General features: G+C 39.1%; 1 protein-coding gene across 2 annotated transcripts; it reads right to left on the bottom strand.

The window, feature by feature from the left end:
- Window positions 1–338: 338 nt before the first annotated feature.
- On the bottom strand, window positions 339–20,053 carry dync1li2 (dynein, cytoplasmic 1, light intermediate chain 2). 2 transcript variants are annotated; one of them, XM_046032180.1, is made up of 13 exons: window positions 19,805–20,053; window positions 18,890–18,963; window positions 17,952–18,068; window positions 17,598–17,828; window positions 10,196–10,359; window positions 8,740–8,833; window positions 8,504–8,639; window positions 8,149–8,260; window positions 7,467–7,526; window positions 6,748–6,792; window positions 6,516–6,633; window positions 4,689–4,817; window positions 339–3,784 (listed from the first exon to the last, which is right to left on the bottom strand). In XM_046032180.1, exons 1-13 carry the CDS (start codon window positions 19,888–19,890, stop codon window positions 3,768–3,770), a joined length of 1,383 nt encoding a protein of 460 aa, XP_045888136.1. In that variant the 5' UTR covers window positions 19,891–20,053; the 3' UTR covers window positions 339–3,767. The 2 variants fall into 2 exon arrangements, with proteins under 2 accessions (XP_045888136.1, XP_045888135.1); XM_046032179.1 differs by having other exon boundaries at window positions 339–3,789; window positions 19,805–20,049.
- Window positions 20,054–20,200: the final 147 nt, after the last annotated feature.

The raw sequence follows: 20,200 nt of genomic DNA, 5'->3' as shown, positions 1-20,200 counted from the left end.
ACTAGGACTGTACTACTTTCATCTTTCATAATATTGATGTGTATGGATACAGAGGGGATTCTTCTGGCTGTCAGCACATTTGTTACAACTGCAATATACATATTTCGTGATGCTTGTGATTTTTCAGTGGTTGACGTGCAATGGTCAACAATCTGTCATTTTTTATTTACATTTATATTTTTAAATTGATCAATCAGCACAAAAGGTGATCAGTAAAATTAGTTAATGTCACCATCTCAAATTGTGTGCTTTAGTGTGGGGCTGGAGTGTTTTGTGTAACATTAAAAAAAACAAACATTGTATAAATAAAAAATAGAAATGTAAAAGGCAAGCAAAAGTTGGATTCTTGGTTTTATTGAAGCCAGGGGTCTGATAAACATTTTACTTATCTTTGTCAGCATAAGAAGCTAAAATCCACATGGCAGCTTAGAGGCTACATAATTGTGTTAAAGTCATACAATCAAACTTCTGAATTACTTCAGGACACAAAGATGCAGCCAGCCATGTGCATACAATGTCTTGATAATCTGAATACAAAAAGGACTGGAAGCAGAAGCTCAGTCTCATACAGATGTAGACTGTCAATAGTGGTCGAAGGCAATTCAGTTAGGACATGAAGAGGCAGTTGCTTTCAACTGATGTTTAAATACAAAACTTCAACCTTGGGAGCAACATCCAGTCTTTACAAAGAGCAAGTGCAACTTTAAAACCAAGCAGCATGAGAGAACTTCATTCCGCTCAGCTACATGCCAAATTCTAACAAGTATGGCCAAGAAATATCAGTGTTGTCAATCAGGTTGGGGTGACATTTCAAAATTATTTTAAACAGAAAGTGGCTATAGGCAAAACCATATGACAACAAAAAAAAAAAACCAACATGGATATAAACACAAACAAGGGGACGTTTCAAGGGCAAAATGGACAAAGCTGAAACTAAATGGAGATTTATTTGGTTCTACTTTAAGAAGTTCCAAAACACAGATGTGATGAGAATGATTTCTTAAGGAGTGATATTAACTGCACAGTATCAGCAGAAAGGGGTTATTCCATAGTTAACCACCAGGGGCACCATCCATAACTTAAGCAGCAAATGCAGATAAATCAAGAAGTTTTATTGTATAGGTTAACTTCGCTGTTCATCACTAAATGCTCTGAAAAGGCAAGGCAAAAGAAAAATATGCATTCTGTATTGTTAACTGTATCAACAGGGAACTGATACAAGTATCCAAGGAAAAGTGCTTATTTCAACATGTGGTGGGACTGCTCCTGGCTGTTTAATTGTGCTTCATTTCATTTCGGCAACAGACCCTCAGGTGCACATTCTACCCAGTCACAAAAAAAAAAATGGGGAAAATAAAAGGAAAAAATAAATAAATTAAAAAAAACAAAACAGTAAGAGCTTCATTTTTTTTTTTTTTTTATCAAAAGTAAATCCAGACCATTTTGACAACAAATCAAATCATGTGTGACATACTGTACACCAATATGATCTTGTGATTATTCCTTACAGAGAAAATCTGAAAAAGAACGGCGTGAAACCCAAATTGCATTGTATTTGTAGACCAGTTTAAAGAATTTACCATAATCGACCGTACACAATTGTTGTTTTTTTTTCTGAAACCCCAGATATGGTTGAGTGGAGTAAGGCATTTCTACCATTTTTACAGGGTGCTACTCAAAAGATGAGATCATAAGCAGGTCCGAGGGTCGGAGTGCAAGGGCTCCATGTAAAAGTAGGACAACAAATGGCCACTGGTTAATCTTATGGACAATTACCAACTATAAAAGCAGAAAATAGTGCTTATCTTTGGTTCCAATTCACTCCATTTTTCCTTTTTTGCTATTATCTGAATAGCAAATAGCTGCTCTCGTGACACTTGCCACTGATTCTGTGAAAGCTACTGATGTACACTATCCATAATATTAAGCAGGGCCCTGCATACAGATTTAAGAATGATAATGTACACTTAATTAATTGGCATTAGATAATGGTATCATGAAACCATAAATAGTAAAGATTATCTGATATGGTACAGTATAATGGTTAAAAAAAAGAAGAGAAGTTACATAAGACAATTAAGCAACCCCTTAAGGACACAAATTAATTAGGAGCATTCCTGCAAAGGCAGGGTGCCCAGTGTGACAAACTGTTAGCTGTACATTGAAGGCAAAGGTTGTCTTTTTAAATGGGCACTAAGAGACAGAACAAAAAAAAACCTGACTGGACAAACAGGTTACCTACAGAGGTGTGTTTCTACAGCCATTTCATGTAGAAACTGGGAATGTTTTAACCGACATGCGAAGTACAGTGTGAATAAAACGTGAAATTACAGGACAGTGGTGTCAAAGACTAAAAAGGACACAATATCTCATTTTGTTAAAACCACAGCAAATCATTGTGTCTCTTTTGGCTGCAAAGCAAGCGGTTTCAACCATAGTAAGTGTTCGGCTGGGGGTTTCAAAAGTGCCATCACGTGGTTTCTTCTTAATATCAGCAGCCTTTGCAGTATGTATGAAAGCATTCAATCTATTGCTATATTGAACACTATCAGCTAGGCCACATAAATCTTATTTCTGAAAAATAACAGAGACCACAGGCTTGTTGTACATAAACAAAAACATAAAATGAAATAAATTATTTGGATGACAAGAAATGGACAAATACCTTTTAAGTGATGGTGCTACAGTGCATTTCCTCTATTGTAGACAAGCACCTCTACTATGACATAAACAGCTAACTGTGCGAGGCACTTAGGAGTTATAGTAGGAAAGATGCTGCCCAACCCCCTCCCCAAATATTCACACCTGTAGCTTTGTTGAAATCTCTAAGCCTCTCAAATCCCAACCAGTCTCATTTAGTCAAAGAAGCTATTTTCAGAATTTGGACAGAATTGCATTTTATACAAAATCAAAGTTAACCTGAATAGATTTTTTGTATTCATATTTACAGAATCCATCGAGATGACTAGGGCAAATTATATGATATGGTATCAGCTATCTGGACTTGTCATATTAGTGTCATGACGTCAGTGGCATTTTTAACATACTATGTGATATAGATGAATATTTCCTTAAACTGATAAATGGTGCACAAAATAAAATAAAAAGGAACTTTGTATAAATACATCAGTATCATATCCAACATTTTCTTGTACATACTACATATGTTTGGAAGTATTTTAATTACCTTTTGTCAATTAATATATTTAAAGTTTAAATACCTTTCCAATCACAGTCAAATTCCTTCTAAGCTGAACCAGAGGCCACATGACTTGTCACATTCCCAGTCTTTAAACCCATAAGGAGAGGGTGTTGTACCCCAGAAACTGAAGGGGGCCTGCAGTCCAGCACATCAGTCTGGCTGCCAGGGAGTGTGCACACATTTCCATAAACTGACAACCCTCACAAAATAACATTTACAGTGGAAGAGAGGACAGAAATAAAGCCAAGCCTTCAGCTCTTATCATTGCATTAACACCTCCATCTCTGTTATGCATCTCTTCCCATCTCACCAGAACACCAAAATATCTTATAGCATCTCAAACTCATTTTGGTGAAACCACTGTGTCCTGACAGATATAGACATTGGGAATTTGGTCAATTTGTTTACTCTCCGATGTACATGTATTTTTCCAGAGTATTAATGCGGTGGACAATGTAGCCGTTTTTGTTGCCTTCACGCTTCGTTCTCTGTCGGCGGTGGTATGTTGTTAGCTGAAACCATGGAGTCTTGTTTGCGAGTCATCCTGTCCAACTCAGCCTGGACATCAGTCAAACCCGGCTTCTGCCCTTGGGAAAAACAGGAGACAAAGTCCAAAAGTAATCTCCTGTAGCTTCTGTGTGATTTTAAATAGCAGTTTTCTATGGCCAGCAAGCAGATGGATGACGGCTGGATGGTGATCCGGTCCCATGCTGGAGACTGACGGCTCGTGGCCACAGTTAATATGCATGCAAAACCAATCATCGGACTAAGGGAACATGTACGCATGCATTATCCTTTTAGCCAAGTCTAAGAGATGTTAACACTGCTCAGCGCTGGAACAAAAAGTACCTGTCAGTGGTCTCAGACAGGGAGATGAGTAATGCATTGTTTCAACGTTGGGTAAATTCAGCCATTTCACAAACAGTATTTGACTTTGTTATATTGTAATGATATAACAGAGTAAAAAGAAACATGGTGCTGGATGCGAAAATAAAAACTGTTGACATGCAAAACAGCTGAGGTTACTCAAGTAAAATAACAGGTGAATAAATTAGTTGAGTAAGAGAGCAATGGGATATGATGTGGAATGAGTGACATTAGTTTCATGGGGGTGCTTATGATTGGAGGTTTGGTGCATACAGGCCTGTTACAAGCTTCCTCAGATGTCAGAAGTTCAGTCAATGAGGACAACGTTTCTTTTTCTCCTGTTTTAACCTTCTCTCTCTCTCTCTCTCAGGCTGCAGAGATAAAACTCCAGACAGCAAAATGGTCCACAGCCACCATCAACAAAAGGCCCCATTTCCTACTCTTGTCTTTTTTTTGACTTTAGTGTGCATTCAGTCCATGCTCAAAGAGGGGTCTTAATGCACAGGATGCTACAGTCAACAATAATGGTTTAACTGTTTTTCAACTGCTAACCTGTAAGGAAGAAAGTTTGAAAATAGCAAGCGATCAGAGGTGAGAGTAATGGAATAAGAGGTTGTACCTGTTTTCTTGGCGGACCCTTGCACTCCAGCTCCAACGGCTCCAGATCCTGGGCTCCCTGGGGATCCGGTCTTTTTACTCAAAAGGCTATTGAAGAAGTTAGCCAGCACTCCCTCATTTGCAGCCCCCGCTGCAGGAGAAACATGGAACTTTAAAATCACTTCTGTAATGAAACTTTTGTCAAAGATAATAAGATTACAAACATACGTTTGGGGGCGCAAGAGATCACAGGGGGTTCCCAAAGCTTTATCTGTTTTGAGGTTGTCAAAAAAACTTTGATTTGCACAATTAAAAAAAATCGGGATAACACACTAGATAATTTATACAAAAGTCTGTATACATTTTTTTCCTCACTTAAAATAGTAGGCAGACTACTAAAGTGCAATTTATACTTCTGCGTCAAATCGACGGCGTAGCCTCTGCGTAGCCCCCTACCCTGAGCCATAGCCTGACGTGCACCTCCTCAAAAATGTAACTACACGTCGAGGCGACGCGGACCGTAAGCACTGTGATTGGTTGGCTGGGTAGCCTCCGAGCCGACAGGAAGTGCCCTTGCTTTGAAGTAACTTTTAGTATCGGCCAAAACAGCGGCTGTAACACTCAATATATTTGACCATCACAACCCGAGCGAAATGACTCATTTCACTATCAGAATGTGGTCCACTCAGTCGATAACATTTGAAACGGCTATACCAGCCGCACGTATACAATTTTACCCCCAGTCCCGTTAGCGGAGGGCTAAACCGGAAGTTAGCCTGCTCGCCCGGCAAAAGTCAACACAGTGGACGCTGTAGCGCTACTGCAGACTAGCGTTTGGAGGTGTAATTGCAGAAAGACGGACACACCTACACACAAGTATAAATGCATGGCTACAGCTTGATTTATACTCCTGCGTAGGGTCTACGTGAGTAACTATGCCGTAGCCAGGCAATTATACTTGCGTGCGTCCATCAATCTGCAGTACGTTTCATAAAGTCGCCCCTGTTTAATAAATTCACCTGTGATTCAGTAAGCTGCATATGGATCGAAACTGAAACTTAACGTTAGTGAGTGACATCTGCAGTGGAGCGTTCACTGTCGCTACGAAATGTAAAATTTCCTGCGTGTCTGTTAACGTAATACCAGATGACCTCTCCCTCACCATTTCTCTGCAAAATGCTAAAGTGGTTTGCCAAATATACTTTGGCAGGTGCAACTATACCTGTCTGGCCCACCCAAGTAAAGTATAGGCCTATGTTGAAAACACTTAAGTTAATGCAAGCTATATTTTGTAAATATTACACCTTATAAACCCCTTTTCTTGGTATTAAAAAATACCAAGAAACAAAACACCACGAGACTGTTGGTGAAGGCCAACCAAGAGCTGGCAGTGATTTACACAGAGCCATGGAGGTGTCATTTGACTCCATTTGTTTGCTATTAGTAAATAATTACATAATATTTTTCTGTGTGCGTGTTTTGTCAGCTGTTGGGGGGGCTCAGCTTTTCTTAGATAAAAGTAGGGTGGGCGCCAAGGAAAAAAGGTGGTGAACCACTGGTAATAGTGCACTCTATTGTGTGTTGCTACAGTTGTTACCTCTAGGGGGCAATATTGCTGCACTTCAGGAAAAAGCTGTTCACATTACAGTCAACAGATCAACGATGAATGGAAAGGACTGCAATCACAGCGCTTTTTGGTGGTCCAAACATTGGTTTCAATAAATGTAGATGATTAAAGAATCCCAAATTAAGTAGAAAGCCCCTGGGATAAAACTGCACAAATTAGGGAACACTGGCAGGATTCTCAATAATCATGTATAAAAATAAATGAGTACTCAAGAGTGCCAACCTTTCATGTTAGGGTCAGGCTTTTTGACAGCAGCCATTGGTGAGCTACTGGTCACGCTAGGCTGGCCGGCGCGACCTGCAGGCCTGGGTGACCCTGAGGCTGTCCGTCCCGGAGACTCCTGCAACACAGAAACCAGAGCAAGACTGTGGTCACAAACAAATAGTATACTTTGTCTATAAAGAAGAAAAAACATACTGTGCAAAGAAAACGGAATAATTCCATCCACACTTACTGTTGCTCCTCTTGTTGGCGTGGCTGGTTGCTTTGCTAACAAAGACTGCAAAAGAAAAAAAAGTTGAAGCTTAATTCAGACGTGATTTACAATTCCATCAATAGCTCCTATGCACACTCAAGTGGAAAGCACTCAGATGTCAGAACGAATCCTGCAACAGGCATGGTTGACTCATTTAGGATTTTCTGGAAAACTAATTTCAAACATATATATTTATACCATCTCATTTTTAAGACATGTACAGTTAAAGCAAGATAACATAAGACAGTTTCTTGTATAAAATTTTATTTCATGTCTATAAATATAAGAGCAGTCAGTCAATTTGGTAGAAAGAAACCTAAACAAACACTTCTCTAACCTGTAAGCCTCAGTTGAGTTTTTTTAAGACTGCCTTCCTGTATTATTATAGGAACAGGAAGTGAAGGCAATGTTAATGTCATGTTTCACCAGCACATTAGTGCAGTATACAAATTTGTTTAACAGTGAGAATGTCAGTTCAGGATCACCTTTTGCATAATTCGTTTTGTTAGATGTCTTTGTATCAAAGAAATAAAAATGTCCTCCTTACACTTTATTTTATTATGCTACCAATAATACTCGTTAAATAACTTCCATCTCATATTAACCAGTTTGATTTTGAAAGCTTGCCTTCATATCAACGAACAGACCGTCAATCTCATGGTTGGTGACAGAAATATGTAAGAAAGCGTGACACATACCTGTTGCTTCATCAGGAATACCTGCTCATCCTCTGCATTTATCTCTTTATCATGAACCAGCTGTGAACAAAAGCAAAGGAGAAAGCAGGTGGTTATACCATCGACTATATAAAAGAACCCATTGGTTTGTGGACTACTGTTTTGAAGCCTTGAGTTCAGCATTTTGGCCATTGCCATCTTGTTTTTTTGGAAACAGAATTGACCATATTGTGACCAAAGGGTGGAGCTAGCTAGATTGGTTAGCAAGGTGCAGCCATAATTCACGTTAACTATGATATTAATTGGAATGCTAATTTTTGCTGGCAAAAAACAGGCTTTAAATTTTTTTAGCGGCACCCAAAAAACAAGTTCATAGCTAGTTTTCACCCCTGTCCTGATTGACAGGTAGCAGTGATAGCAACTTGTCAATAACAAGGCAGCCATGCCCTAAAGCATACTCTGCTTTATTGTCTATTTTACTCTAAATGGGACCTTAATTACGTAATGAACACCATGCTTATACAAGACAACTAGTGATTAAGAACATAAACTCATTAGAAAAGTCTTTACTGAGGTAATAAATCAAGTGAGAACTAAAAATGCAATCGTGCTCGTTTTTGCAAAGAGTGGAGCTGCCCCCTGCTGTCCATTAGAAAGAATGCAGGTTTAAGGAACTTCCACGTTTACATTTCCATTTCCATACCTTTCGTACTGGAGGCTTCGTGATAAAATCTTCAAATGGATCTTCAGGTCTGACTGTTGTGAAGTTTTCATGTAAAATCCCAATTTTCTTCTCATTATCCCATCCAGATGGACTGAAAGAAAAAATGAGACACTTCAGTTATACATGGTGCTGATATAAATTCTATTGTAGATAATTATGTAGAGAGATAGAATTTGGTATGTCACTGAAGAAGATGACAATGTACAGTTTGGCAACATTACCTAAATGTTCCAATTTTGAGAGCATATTATACTTAAATATAAGAAATATTATACTTAAACCAAAGAAACCATGATAACCTAAATAAACCAGTGCATCTTACAGCTTCACTTACATGAACACTGCATCCTTCTCCACCACTAAGGCAGGTGTGGTGAACTGAAAGTCATACATCTTATGGACTATATATTTGTAAAGGAGATCCATGTTCTTCTCCTCTTTGACTGAAGTATAGATCAGGCCAGCTCCATCTGTTTAATTCAGTTAAGGCAACAATTGTTGCTGTACTGACGTAGGTGATAGATGGACTGAACAATCAATAAAATATCATGAACTATATAAAAAGGATACACTGTAAGCAAAACTGCCTGATGTGGGACTGGATGAAATCGAAGTGCTCCTCTCTGTAGTCATGTTCCTTCTCTAGTATGCTGACTGCGTCACACTGAAGAATAAAAGATTGAGAGAGGGAAAGATATCAATATTTTAATTACACAGACAATAAAATGTCAGCATTCATAAGTATATGAACAAGGTTACATTGGTCTGCATCTTAAGCCTTTTCTGCAGTGACGGTGGGCGTTTTTTTGTTGTGGTTCTAGTTTCAACAAATAGATTGTATTCCTAAAAATCTGTCTATCACTGACTGGGAGAGACACAGGTGCGATGCACATCAATACAATCCCCCGGCTGAACCACAACCAGGGATGACCAAGATGACCACCTCTTCTTTTCCTCTGGGTGTGGCAGATGGGCAACTAAATGTGGTGGTGTGGCAGTGAAAGCAAAAAATAAAGAAAAAAATAAATAAATAAGGCGCATTCACTTTCTTCTAGTCACATCTACCATGTAAAGCTCTGTGGATGGCTACAATGTATATTTCAGCACTAGTCTCTGCCTGGAGGGTTAGCAAGAAAGTATAATATCAGCTTTTTATTAGAGGATACTTCCTCACAAAGCACAACATAAAACCCATCAGAGGAAACGAACAGTAAGGGCGGCTGTCAAGGTGTAAAAGAGGCTTTTTGTGGCTTTTTATCTCAGGAAAAAGGTTTAAATACAGAGAGGAACCTACAGGCTTAAAGGGCTGTGGCTGCTGAAGTTAAAAATAAATAAATAAATAAATAAATAAAAGCAGAGCCCAGGGTGTAAGAGGTTTAGAGAAGCTATAGACCATGACCACAGGTGGCCTGAAAGAGGTTCTGGAAAACCAGGCAACTAATGAGAGGGTGGCTGGGCATTATTTTGTGGGTATACCATGTGATTTTGTCCTAAGATAAGTGTCCCTTGACTTTTCTGAGCATACCGTTGAAGTAAGAGGAACTCCTATACCCAGTGGACACACCCTCTAAACAAAAGGCAATGGCTCATTAGGGGGAAAGAGGTGGTATAATAATAATCACTTCTAAAAACAAAATTGTAGAGGCTGCATGAAATATGGGAAGTTGCACTTGTCAAGTAGTAGTAGTTTCAATCTCATGCTTTAAGACAACTGCTGTAAGGATTAGGAGTTGACACTATATTTGGATACCAAACCAAGACATACAAACAACAGTGATCAGCAAAGTGAACAATATAGCTGTACTGCATAGTCATGATTAAGTAATCCATTACATTTTATTTGGTATCATTTTTGTCTCTGAACACAAGGATGTATTAGGTCAAAGAACCTAGCAAATGTCCTACCTAGTAGACACAAGTACCTGAAACGTTTTGATAGACTGGCAACACCAGAAGATTAGTTGTCTCTAGATAGTGTCTACGGCTTTGCACATAAGAGTTATTGGGCTTCAGGTATTTTTTTTACCTTTGTGCAAACTATTAGCACTGGAATGCCCAGATTGTGAGAGAGTGTGTTGTCCCCCAGTGGCAGCACAACAGCTTCGTCTTCCCCTGCTGTTGGGGCCCGTCTCTGCGGGGAGGAAGGGTTGGCATCCTCCGGTTCAATATACTCCTGGAACGCTTTCACCACTGGTGGAAAGACAAAAAGGGAATAAATTAAAGGAACTCAGACATTAGTTAATATAGAGCTCCAGATGAGCCTGATAAAAATGAAGATTAGTTTAGTTTCCAGTGTTTTATCTGAGTTGCCCACAGTCCACTATTTACTTTAATGTTCATTAGTAGTAGTACTCTATAGACGCTTTCATCGGACGCGTTGCCAAGGTGACGCGCCTTGCCCGAAATTAACTTCCATTCCGTTTGTTTATTACTGGATTTGTGTTTACTGGCTAATGTAGCATGACTACTATGTTTTAATAAATGTATGAGAATTAATACCACATTATGAATTTTAATATTCAGAAAATATTAATTCATAAATCTCTCACGGGGCACCACCCAAGTTTCCGTTCACCCAGGATCTCGTGATTCCCTGAGTATGGCTAATAATTAGACAATTATTCACTACTGATCAGTTAGTTAATAATCGCTCAATTATCTTAAGTCAGTCAATCTCATATCGAAGGGGTTAATTCTCGTGGCAGGGACTTGGAGATAGGCAATACACACACAATTCCTTTGGTTACAGTGAAATTTATTAACTAATTAAGGTGAATATAAAAATGCGGTTAAAATATACATCCAAGAAATAAACAATGAGAATGTGGGTTTCTATTGGGGGGAGGATTTGACTCATACGACAGCTAATGAACGCAAGTTATGAGTTTTAAGAGTTAAAGATAATCTATTAACAACGAACGTTATGGGACATCACAGATCTATTTAGTTATTTTATTATTAAATTCGAGCTGGAAAATTAATCGGGTGTAGGATGACATTTTCTTTATAATCTAAAGGAAGTGTCAGAAAGTGTGAACAAAGCATTGGTTATAAATAAAATCAATAAAGTCAGGTGACAGGAGAATATCCTTTGATGTGAGGTAATTAAACAAAGAGGAAGGTCAGTTGCCATGGTTACGTGTGTGGGGGGGCAGTTTAGGGTTTCCTGCCCTCTCTTAAGAGTTTTGATAGGCTGTTCAGGAGAACACTAATCTCTGGTCAGTGTTTCTTTGTCATTTTAACAGTCAGGCACCGAGGCTTATCACGGCTGCTGCCAAAAAGTGGCCAGTTTTACGATCAGACTGCCCAGAAACAGCACTTAGGGAGAGCGAACCTTTCACCTCTTCCTTTGGGGTCTCTTCAGCCGTCTGTTGAGAGTTGATATCTCACCCCCCCTACTTCTCTCAGAGAGAAAGAGAGAGAGGAGGAATTTTGAGTCTCCAAATTATTTAATATAAAATGCACAAATCCACACTGTTGGTACACTACACTAATATGGTGAGTGATATCCAGTACAGTGTTTCCCATACATTCATTTGTGGCGGCCCACCACATTATCAGCGCTGACCGCCATATATTGATTTCCGTTTTTTTTTTACCATTTAAGATGGGAAAACTTGCATTTGTTTGCAGAGCTGCACACAGCGCATATTCGCTCAGCACCTCCTCTCACTCGTTCCCTCTCTCTCCCCCGCAAACACATTGACAGCGGACCAGTCTGTGTATTGAATGGTTAGTATCATGAACACCGCTGCACAAATCTGTCTAATGTCAATGTCGGAGATCCCCCCGCAGCCGCGCTCGCCACAGTTATGCCGTCGTTCTGTGGGAAACACTGCGGTAAATCAGACAGGTCGGTATAAAAACATTCTTGTCTTAAATTTTTGTTCAATGGGTCTGGTAGTGTGACCTTATCACGTTTCAGTTTGGCCAAGTAACCTTTCTTTTCTTTGACTGGCAGCTAAGACTATGTCCTTGTTGTGGATTGCTTGCGGAAGTCTGCCGGAAATTAAGTTTGGGCCAGAGTAATACACATGCACAGTACCGTTTGTTTATGTCGTTACTGTTGAAAGCGTCTAGAATTCATAACAAATCAGATATTTTTAAAATGATTTCTGTAGTTTTATACATTTGAAACATTCATGTCCAGACATGCTAACCCTTAAAATTCCTGGGGCACCTGTAATAGTTACAGTCGCTACCTAGAGAGGTTGAAAGGAGAAGTACGATTTATTCCCTTTACAAAACCTAAAATAAATCCAGAAATATGTAGGCTGTGTATTGTTCTTAATGTAATGTTTGTTAGCTAATGCTAGCTAACTTACCACTGAATGTAACGTTATATAACGTATATAAATGGCATTCTTCACTTTCCTGTTGTGCTGCTCCAACTGTCCAGACATTTACATGGCTGCTGTGTGAGGTGGTGGGGGGTTATATGCAGGAAGCTTTGGCCTACTTCCTCAGCAGCTTTGGGAATGCAGTTGGAGACAGCCCACGAAACCACACTGCCTTGCCATTTAAAGCCTCCTTTACGCTCAAACATGGGATTTTGTACAGGGGGCGAGAACTAGTGTTACAAGCAATCTAAAGGGAAACCCTTCTTGGATACAGGATTACACATATCCAGTGCATTTGCACCAATAAATTGGGGTATGTACATTAGGGTTTAAGAACAGGAATTTGACATGAAGATTACGACCAAATTATCATTGTGCAGATATTATCGGCCAATATGAACTAATTGCAATTTATGACTTTTAAAAAAGAAACAGAGTTGGCTCCTCCTTCACTCATGTCTTGAATGTTGCAGAGTTTGACCACCAGAGGGCACAACATCGCTTACAGCAGCAAGTACTGCACATTGCTAAATTAGGCTAGATTCCCCACAAAGCTAGCTAATGACATGTTTATCAGTGAAAGAGCGCTAACGTCAGTGGTTAAACTATAGTGTTTAACGTATTCTAAATATATCTGCGACCGCTTGTCTGTAGTTACAGTCGGTGCAACGGAAATGATTAAACCAGAGGGGGCACGTAAATAAACGTGAGCTGAATAAGTAGCTAAAACAGCATGATGACATGAGTAATATATATGGTATTATCATTATTGGTATACTAGGTGTAATGGCTATGTTAGTATTTTTTTATTTATAGTTTTTGTTTAGCCGGCCTGCACAATAGGCTACATACACTATTTCCTTTAATGTTAATTAGTATTAGTGCTCTACAGTTTATACTAAATCTTTTTTGTAGTTTTAAACATTTGACTCTTATTTATTAAAACTGATATATATTGTACTTTTGTTTAGCATTCTGTGACGTTATAACACATGTTAGGGGTAATCTTTGTTTATGCTGTGTGTTTCAGAAAAGACGGGGGGGAGTATATTGGTCGATATATCTGATTTTAAAATCCTCAAATATCATCGGCCGGGCTCTTATGCAGATTTTACACAACCCAAAAACAAAATTTTCCCAGCTTAAGTTGATATACAGAGGTTATCTGAACCTCATTTGACAACATTTGAATGACTACAAAAGAAGTCAGACTGTACTACTGTAAGTTACACAGGGGTCTGCTGAGCCTTGACATGGCAACCAACTAGGAGATTTATGGAATGAAAACACAGGCAAGAGACTATAGGGCTACAACTAACGATCATTTTCACTGTCGATTAATCTCTTGATTATTTTCTTAACTGATTAGTTGTTTGGTCCAAAAAATGTCAGAAAATTGGGAGAAAACGTCAATTAGGGTTTCCCTAAGCTTAATGCTTAAAAGGAGAGATTTTCGGCAGAGTATCTCTATAAAATACAAAGCGAAAGAGACAAAGACAGACAGACTTTGCCCTCACTGAGACCTATTTATCTGTTCCACAAACAAAGGTGAGGTCAGAATGCACTGGCCACATAATCAAGGACTGTTCAGCCTTCAATAAATTAAATATATTGTACTCAAAGTACCTGTACCTTAAAAACAAATTACAAAAGATAGACCTGCATTAGTCATCGAGATACTTATTAGGTAGGTATTAATTTCTTGAATGGTGTAAAACCCAAGGCTCGAGTTAAGCTATGAACAAAAGGTGTCTTTCTGCCAAATTTGGTCTCATTGGCTATTGTAAGAGACATTTTACATCAGCCTTGAACAGTTTAGCTAAAGAAAAATATTTTTACAGCCATCAAGTTGCTTGTTTCCTTTAATTTAATTGAAACAGACTAACAGTCAAAAGAAGATATACACAGCAGATACTGAAGCTTTAAAAAAAATCCCTGTCTCATCACTACCACAACAGTCACTCAGTGAAATATGTTTTTTAATTTCAACGTGTGGCCCAGGCAGCAATAGGTTGATCCTATAATTTGACTTGAGACGACTCCAGGAGCCGGCCTACTTCAGTTACAGCACTGCAGGAGTCAGAACGTCCGGCGCTGACTGTATTCAGTCCCACTCAGTTTACTTCCTTTACTTTCCCTGACGCTGCTATTGGAGGGGGAGGACACCATGATGCAAGATGCCTGCAAGACTCCCTGGACAAAATACACTCGCACGTACTGTGTGTCTGTCAGCCCCCCTCTCTCTCTCTCTCACACACACACACACACACACACACACACACACTAATCTGACTAGGTCTCACCAATATGCTACTGACATCACAACTGACTTGCTATAAGATGCTTTATCTGGATGACATGCCTCAGCTAAACTGGAAATCTGACCATGTCAGTGGGAGGGGTTGAAATGTTTGGCCAAACACAGAAAGTAGGATGAACCCTACAGAAATCTGACAAACAGATTAAAAGTTAAGCCTCAAAACTTTACCAAATTGTGAATACTCCCGAAAAATACCACCACGGTACGGACAAACACCACAATGGAAATACTTAGGGCCGGATTTACAAACATACCAAATAAAGAGTACTAAATTGCATATGAATTCTAAAATATTGCATGTGCAATTGTAGTACCTGTTGTGGGTGATTAACTAAGAATTATTGCGTAGTTGACTACAGGTACAAACACAATGGAGGTGCCAGTTTTTTTAAATGAGGGTTTTGCGTGTTTTAATGGTTTCCACCATGGAGGGTTGGGAGGGAAAGCAGCCACTGCGTAAAAACCTTGGTTTTATTCAGTGCATCCCGAGTATGTGGAAATCATATGTACCTGCCCATCCTGCCTAAGACTGCACTAAGTACTTGAGACAGCACACCTGAAAAACTGCTTTGGGAAACCCCAGCAGAAACAGTATGCTTGAATGACCCAGACGCGAGGAAATGCCAGCAGATCGTGCTTCATCCAGCCAGAGGGAACAATCACCGACCATCCACACCATGCCCGGTCGCCACACGATCTCCTGTCTCTGTACGCCCCAACGGCCCATTCCCTCTCCGGTACCTATAATGGGTTGTGTTGAGATTACGACTGGCACGCTGTTAACAGTTGGTGACCGTTCCTTCTGGCTGGATGAATTTTATGCGAGATCCATGCACTACTGTAGTTGGGGGCTCTCTGCAGCGCCACACAACTTTCTAAATTCTTTCACCTCACGGAGAAAATAAGTCTCGTCGAAACAAAATTTGCTTTATTGGCATGAATATTAATACAACAGTACTGCCAAAGCTAAATGAAAATACAAAAAACAATTCAATTCATATAGTTAATAGTCAATAATATATTTCTATATATTGGATATAGAATAATATCTAATATTGTTAATTTCTCTACGTCTTCTTTCGTTACGGCTGTGTCTCCTCCTCACAACAATAACAGCAGCCATCTCTGCGCAACACTTGGCGGCTTGCACCTTCCTTTCAAACGTATTAAATACAGATGCTGTTGCACTCACATGAAATTGCATTTAGGCTTGTTAGATCACATTTCATGTAGTAAATAAATGTATTTGCATGTTACCTCCCATTATTTTGCACAATTAAAATTGAAACGCCCCAAATTGCATATTCATTAAGGCAAAAGTAGTAAATGTACAACAGGTGCTATCTTGCACTTTTGAAAGACGTCATATTCCATGCACACTGTTAGTAGATCAGCTTTCATGTTAATTTGCTGGTGATTTCAAATTTGCACACGTTTTTACTCACGCAAACCTTTAGTAAATCTGGCCCATAGTGCACATAGTGCTTCTATTGATTTTTTTTATAAAAAAATAAAAAAATAAATAGAAAATAGGTATAATGTATAAGTTCCTGTATTTCCTTTCTACTGCACTGTATGACTCAGTTTTTAAAACAAGTCAGTAAAGAAAGTTGAAAATGTGGATCCATTAAAAGTCATTATATCCACTAAGTGTTCTATTTAACAATGTGCTTTAGTCATCACATGGCAACCAGCTTCCCTTTTCTTTTTCACACGTCTGTCAGCAGTTAAGAAAACTTGTTACGACTTGTCACTGTATTATCATGTTATATGCCGAGAACATTTGTAGACCTGTTCTGTCAAATTCATCTGCAATTATTAAACAATTTGACTTCTTTGTAATAGGTCATTTCAGACTTGTAAGTGCAACAGAAGCGAGCAAACTTTGGAGGCAGACAAGAACCTTCTGCAAAAAACCCTGCAGGCTGAACTAACTTGTCTGAAAGGACATCTCCAAGAGCATTTTTCCCCCAAACACAAAAGAACAGTTCATAAGCGAGAGATGACCAGGTCTAAAATTAACAGGAGAACAACATCTGAGTGCATCACACTCATTGATCAGAAGAACTTGCCTCCAGCTAGAAAACGCAGCTGAGGATCATGGGCCTCTCTGATGATGACCTAGAAACATCCATGAAACTGTAATTTCATACAGTGCTTGTCTTCCATGCTACGCAGCAACCTATCTCTCACTTGGAGCCTGGCTCTTATTATGTAAGCCTGCCATTGCTTCCTGGGATGCTTCAGGCACCTTTTCTGAGAACAGTTTCATTTAAGCCCTCTCCTGGTATATAGAATTCAACAAAATGTAGGCACATTATATTTTCATTGATGTCTCAGATGTTTTGCATGTTGATACACAAAATAATTACCTCATAACAAATCACTGTCTTATATCAACCTTAACTAAGACCCATTTGGATTTACACTAGTCACTGCCATTCATAGAATTTTAACTCAGTAACGACTTTGTCGATCAAATTCTATCAAGCTTCAGTCTCATTAGTTTCATGTTCACGTTACAATTAGCTACATGATAACTGGACAGATTTACAAACCCTGAGATTTTGGCCTCTAAAAGGTGGCACGTGGTTTTAAATGTTTTCCATCTAGCTCCAGCAGAACAGAAACCTTCTACATTTTCAAAATAAAAGCCTTGTGTTTATTATCAGCTCACATTGGTGACGATTTACTAATTTGGGTTTTTAATTTCTGTACCATCCACAATGCAAGTGACATATAGGCAGATCAAGTTAAACATTACTTACTCCTCTGCTCCATTTCTCTCATGTCCTCAGGTGGAATCTTGAGCTTGTCCACATGGTCACGTAGCACACTGGCCCACTTCTGCAGTGACTCCATAATGGTCCAAGGCCGTGACATGTCCACAACAAACACAGCTAGACAGTCAGGTAGTGACTGAGCTGAAACAGCAAACTTAAGTAGGCCTTTGTGGTATAGGTCTCCATCCAGGATCCACACATTACAACGAGTAAGGTCTACAAAGGAAAAACAAAATACTTGGTTTAATCAGCAATGAAATGATTGTTTTACACTATTGTTATTTTGTAAAGGCTACTGCTGTAAAACAACCACAGAAAAGCTACAGCAAGTAAACTCACCATCTCTGTCCTCATCATGGACATTTAAGTACAGATACTCCAGTCCCCTTCCTCTCTTGTTGTGATCAGCTCCTTGAAGTTTGGCCACAAGTGACGTTTTTCCTGATCCATCCTCACCTGTAAGATATTTTATTCATTAGCTTACATATAACATAGGGTTGGCCAATAAAACGATAATAATTATTATAGCAATATAATTTTTATTAATAACAATATAACAAATGTTCAATAAATATTCAACAAATGTTTGACTTTATTCAATTTAACCATACACAAATTAGGACTTATTTTGTTGTTCATGTTTATTGTGTTAAGGAAAAAGGACTGAAAAAGCTTTTACTTAATTTTACTTTCATATTTGTTGACAAAGATTTTATCATAATTGTTTTGAATGTTCTACCTCAGATTTGTAAAGTGATCCACAGTTTGGCATCAAGTGTTGACCATAAAGAAAAGTTTAAACTACAATTAACGACCACGTTTCTTCAACTTTCACTCAGGAAATAACAATTTCATACTTATATCGAAAGATATGAAACTTTTTATCACGATAACATTTGTGGCCATATCGTCCAGCCCTAATATAACAGTATTAACTGTTACTAATAGCAGTCATAACATTGTTCAATTCATAAAATTATGGATATTCTAGAGCAATAATGGATATGATTTACCAAGAAATCATCACTTGCTGCCTATACAAAAACATATCTAGACTAAGAAATCTGTCCACCTCAAAAGCAGCACATGTTCTCATGACTGTCAGAGGCTGCAATGTCTCACACAAATCTCTCTGGTCAATAGCAGTATTTCTCACACTTTTGGAAGGCAAACCCAACCCGGTTTTGCAGCAGGTCAGCCGTCCTCTCCCCTCAGGGCTGACCACGACAAATACACTGCAGAAGCAGAAACTTTCACGTGGCTTAAGTAATACTTACCAAATACCAGGATATTTTTTCCTGATGGCAACTTTGAACTCGATCTAGTTGAAACTTCACTCAGTATCGAGGACCTACAAGAAATAACGAGACACAAGGAGAAAATCAGACACACAGATGACTCATAATAACCGTTAGCTTGACAATCAAGTGGCACATTGACAGATCCCTATCTCAAAACACAAGTTGCTCCCTAAACAGTTATTGCCCAACGTTACAACTTAACTATTGTAACGATCGAGGAGATGCTTCCACAGTTTCTGCTAACCTAGCCCTGTGATGTGTCCACGACAACACGAAAAAAAAGCAGGAAATGATAAGTCATCTCCACTGACCAGTAACTGCTACGCTAGAAATAAGTAACGTTTGCTAATCATCTGAATCCATGAAACCTGACAAGTTGAAGCCCCATAGCAGTACGACCCCAAATGATCTCAAGCCAACATTGTTTCCCTGTATAGTTCAGTTAGTCGGTTACGGTATTAGCTTGTTAACTTGTCAACGTTCCTGTTAGCTTGTTGTATCCTGCATAAAGTAGCTAGTTTTAAGGTGTTGTCCTGACATGAGCATGAACTAAGTTAATCAACGCCCCTGGCACTATGAATGGCTCGCTCAAACTTGACTCGTTCATTCAACAACATTCCTTGTATTAGGAATAATCGTTAACGAACAATCTTGGCCAGCTTCAATGTAGCTACTCAGCAGTAGCTCACTTAGCTGACGTTAGCTGAACTGCTAACAGAAGCAACGTTAGCAAACTGAACGCCCAGCTTCAGTTAGTGCTAATGTTACTGCTAGCCGGGCCGGTGTTTGATTGTGAACAACCGGCAGTGACAAAGCAGAACAACTGCGCTTGTGCTTTTCCAAGAAGGACCACGACAGGCATGAAGTCGTTAAAAGTATAGCAGAACTTGCCAAAGGTTTTGTCCTTCTTCCTCTTCGTTGTTATTGTCGCCTGTCCCGGGTGCGCCCGGGAGCTGTTTCTCCAGAACGGGAGCCATCTTCTCTTTCTATAACCACAAAGGCAAGGCCCTGCTTCTTGGGCACCACTAGCACCGCCTTCATCCAAGTGGCCAAGGGTATGTTACATTCATTGACTGTTATGTCGCGCCAGGAGCCTGGTTCCACCTCTGCACGTCGGACGATCAGTAAAGTTGCTATGAAGTTTCGTTATTGATTCCATCAATAATTATTATAAGGATATAAAAGTTTATTTGTAAAAAATGTGAAAGTGATGCAGTTAGGAATAAAGAGGATTGTCATAGCTAGACTATTTTCGTGTGGCTCAAACTATCAAGCATGTACTTCTGG

The sequence above is a fragment of the Micropterus dolomieu genome, linkage group LG20, assembly GCF_021292245.1.
Source record: "Micropterus dolomieu isolate WLL.071019.BEF.003 ecotype Adirondacks linkage group LG20, ASM2129224v1, whole genome shotgun sequence".
NCBI lineage: Eukaryota > Metazoa > Chordata > Actinopteri > Centrarchiformes > Centrarchidae > Micropterus > Micropterus dolomieu.
The sequence above is the reverse complement of the archived record's forward strand: the minus strand, read 5'-3'. Positions and strand labels throughout refer to the sequence as shown.

Bases quoted from the DNA above. Each gene is read 5' to 3' on its own strand.
- dync1li2 (XM_046032179.1), bottom strand. From the start codon at position 19,890: ATGGCTCCCGTTCTGGAGAAACAGCTCCCGGGCGCACCCGGGACAGGC. The intron at 8,834-10,195 runs GTAAAAAAAATA...TTTATTCTTCAG, and splicing joins TGCTAATAGTTTGCACAAAG to TGTGACGCAGTCAGCATACT. The intron at 6,634-6,747 runs GTAAGTGTGGAT...TCTGTGTTGCAG, and splicing joins CGCCAACAAGAGGAGCAACA to GAGTCTCCGGGACGGACAGC.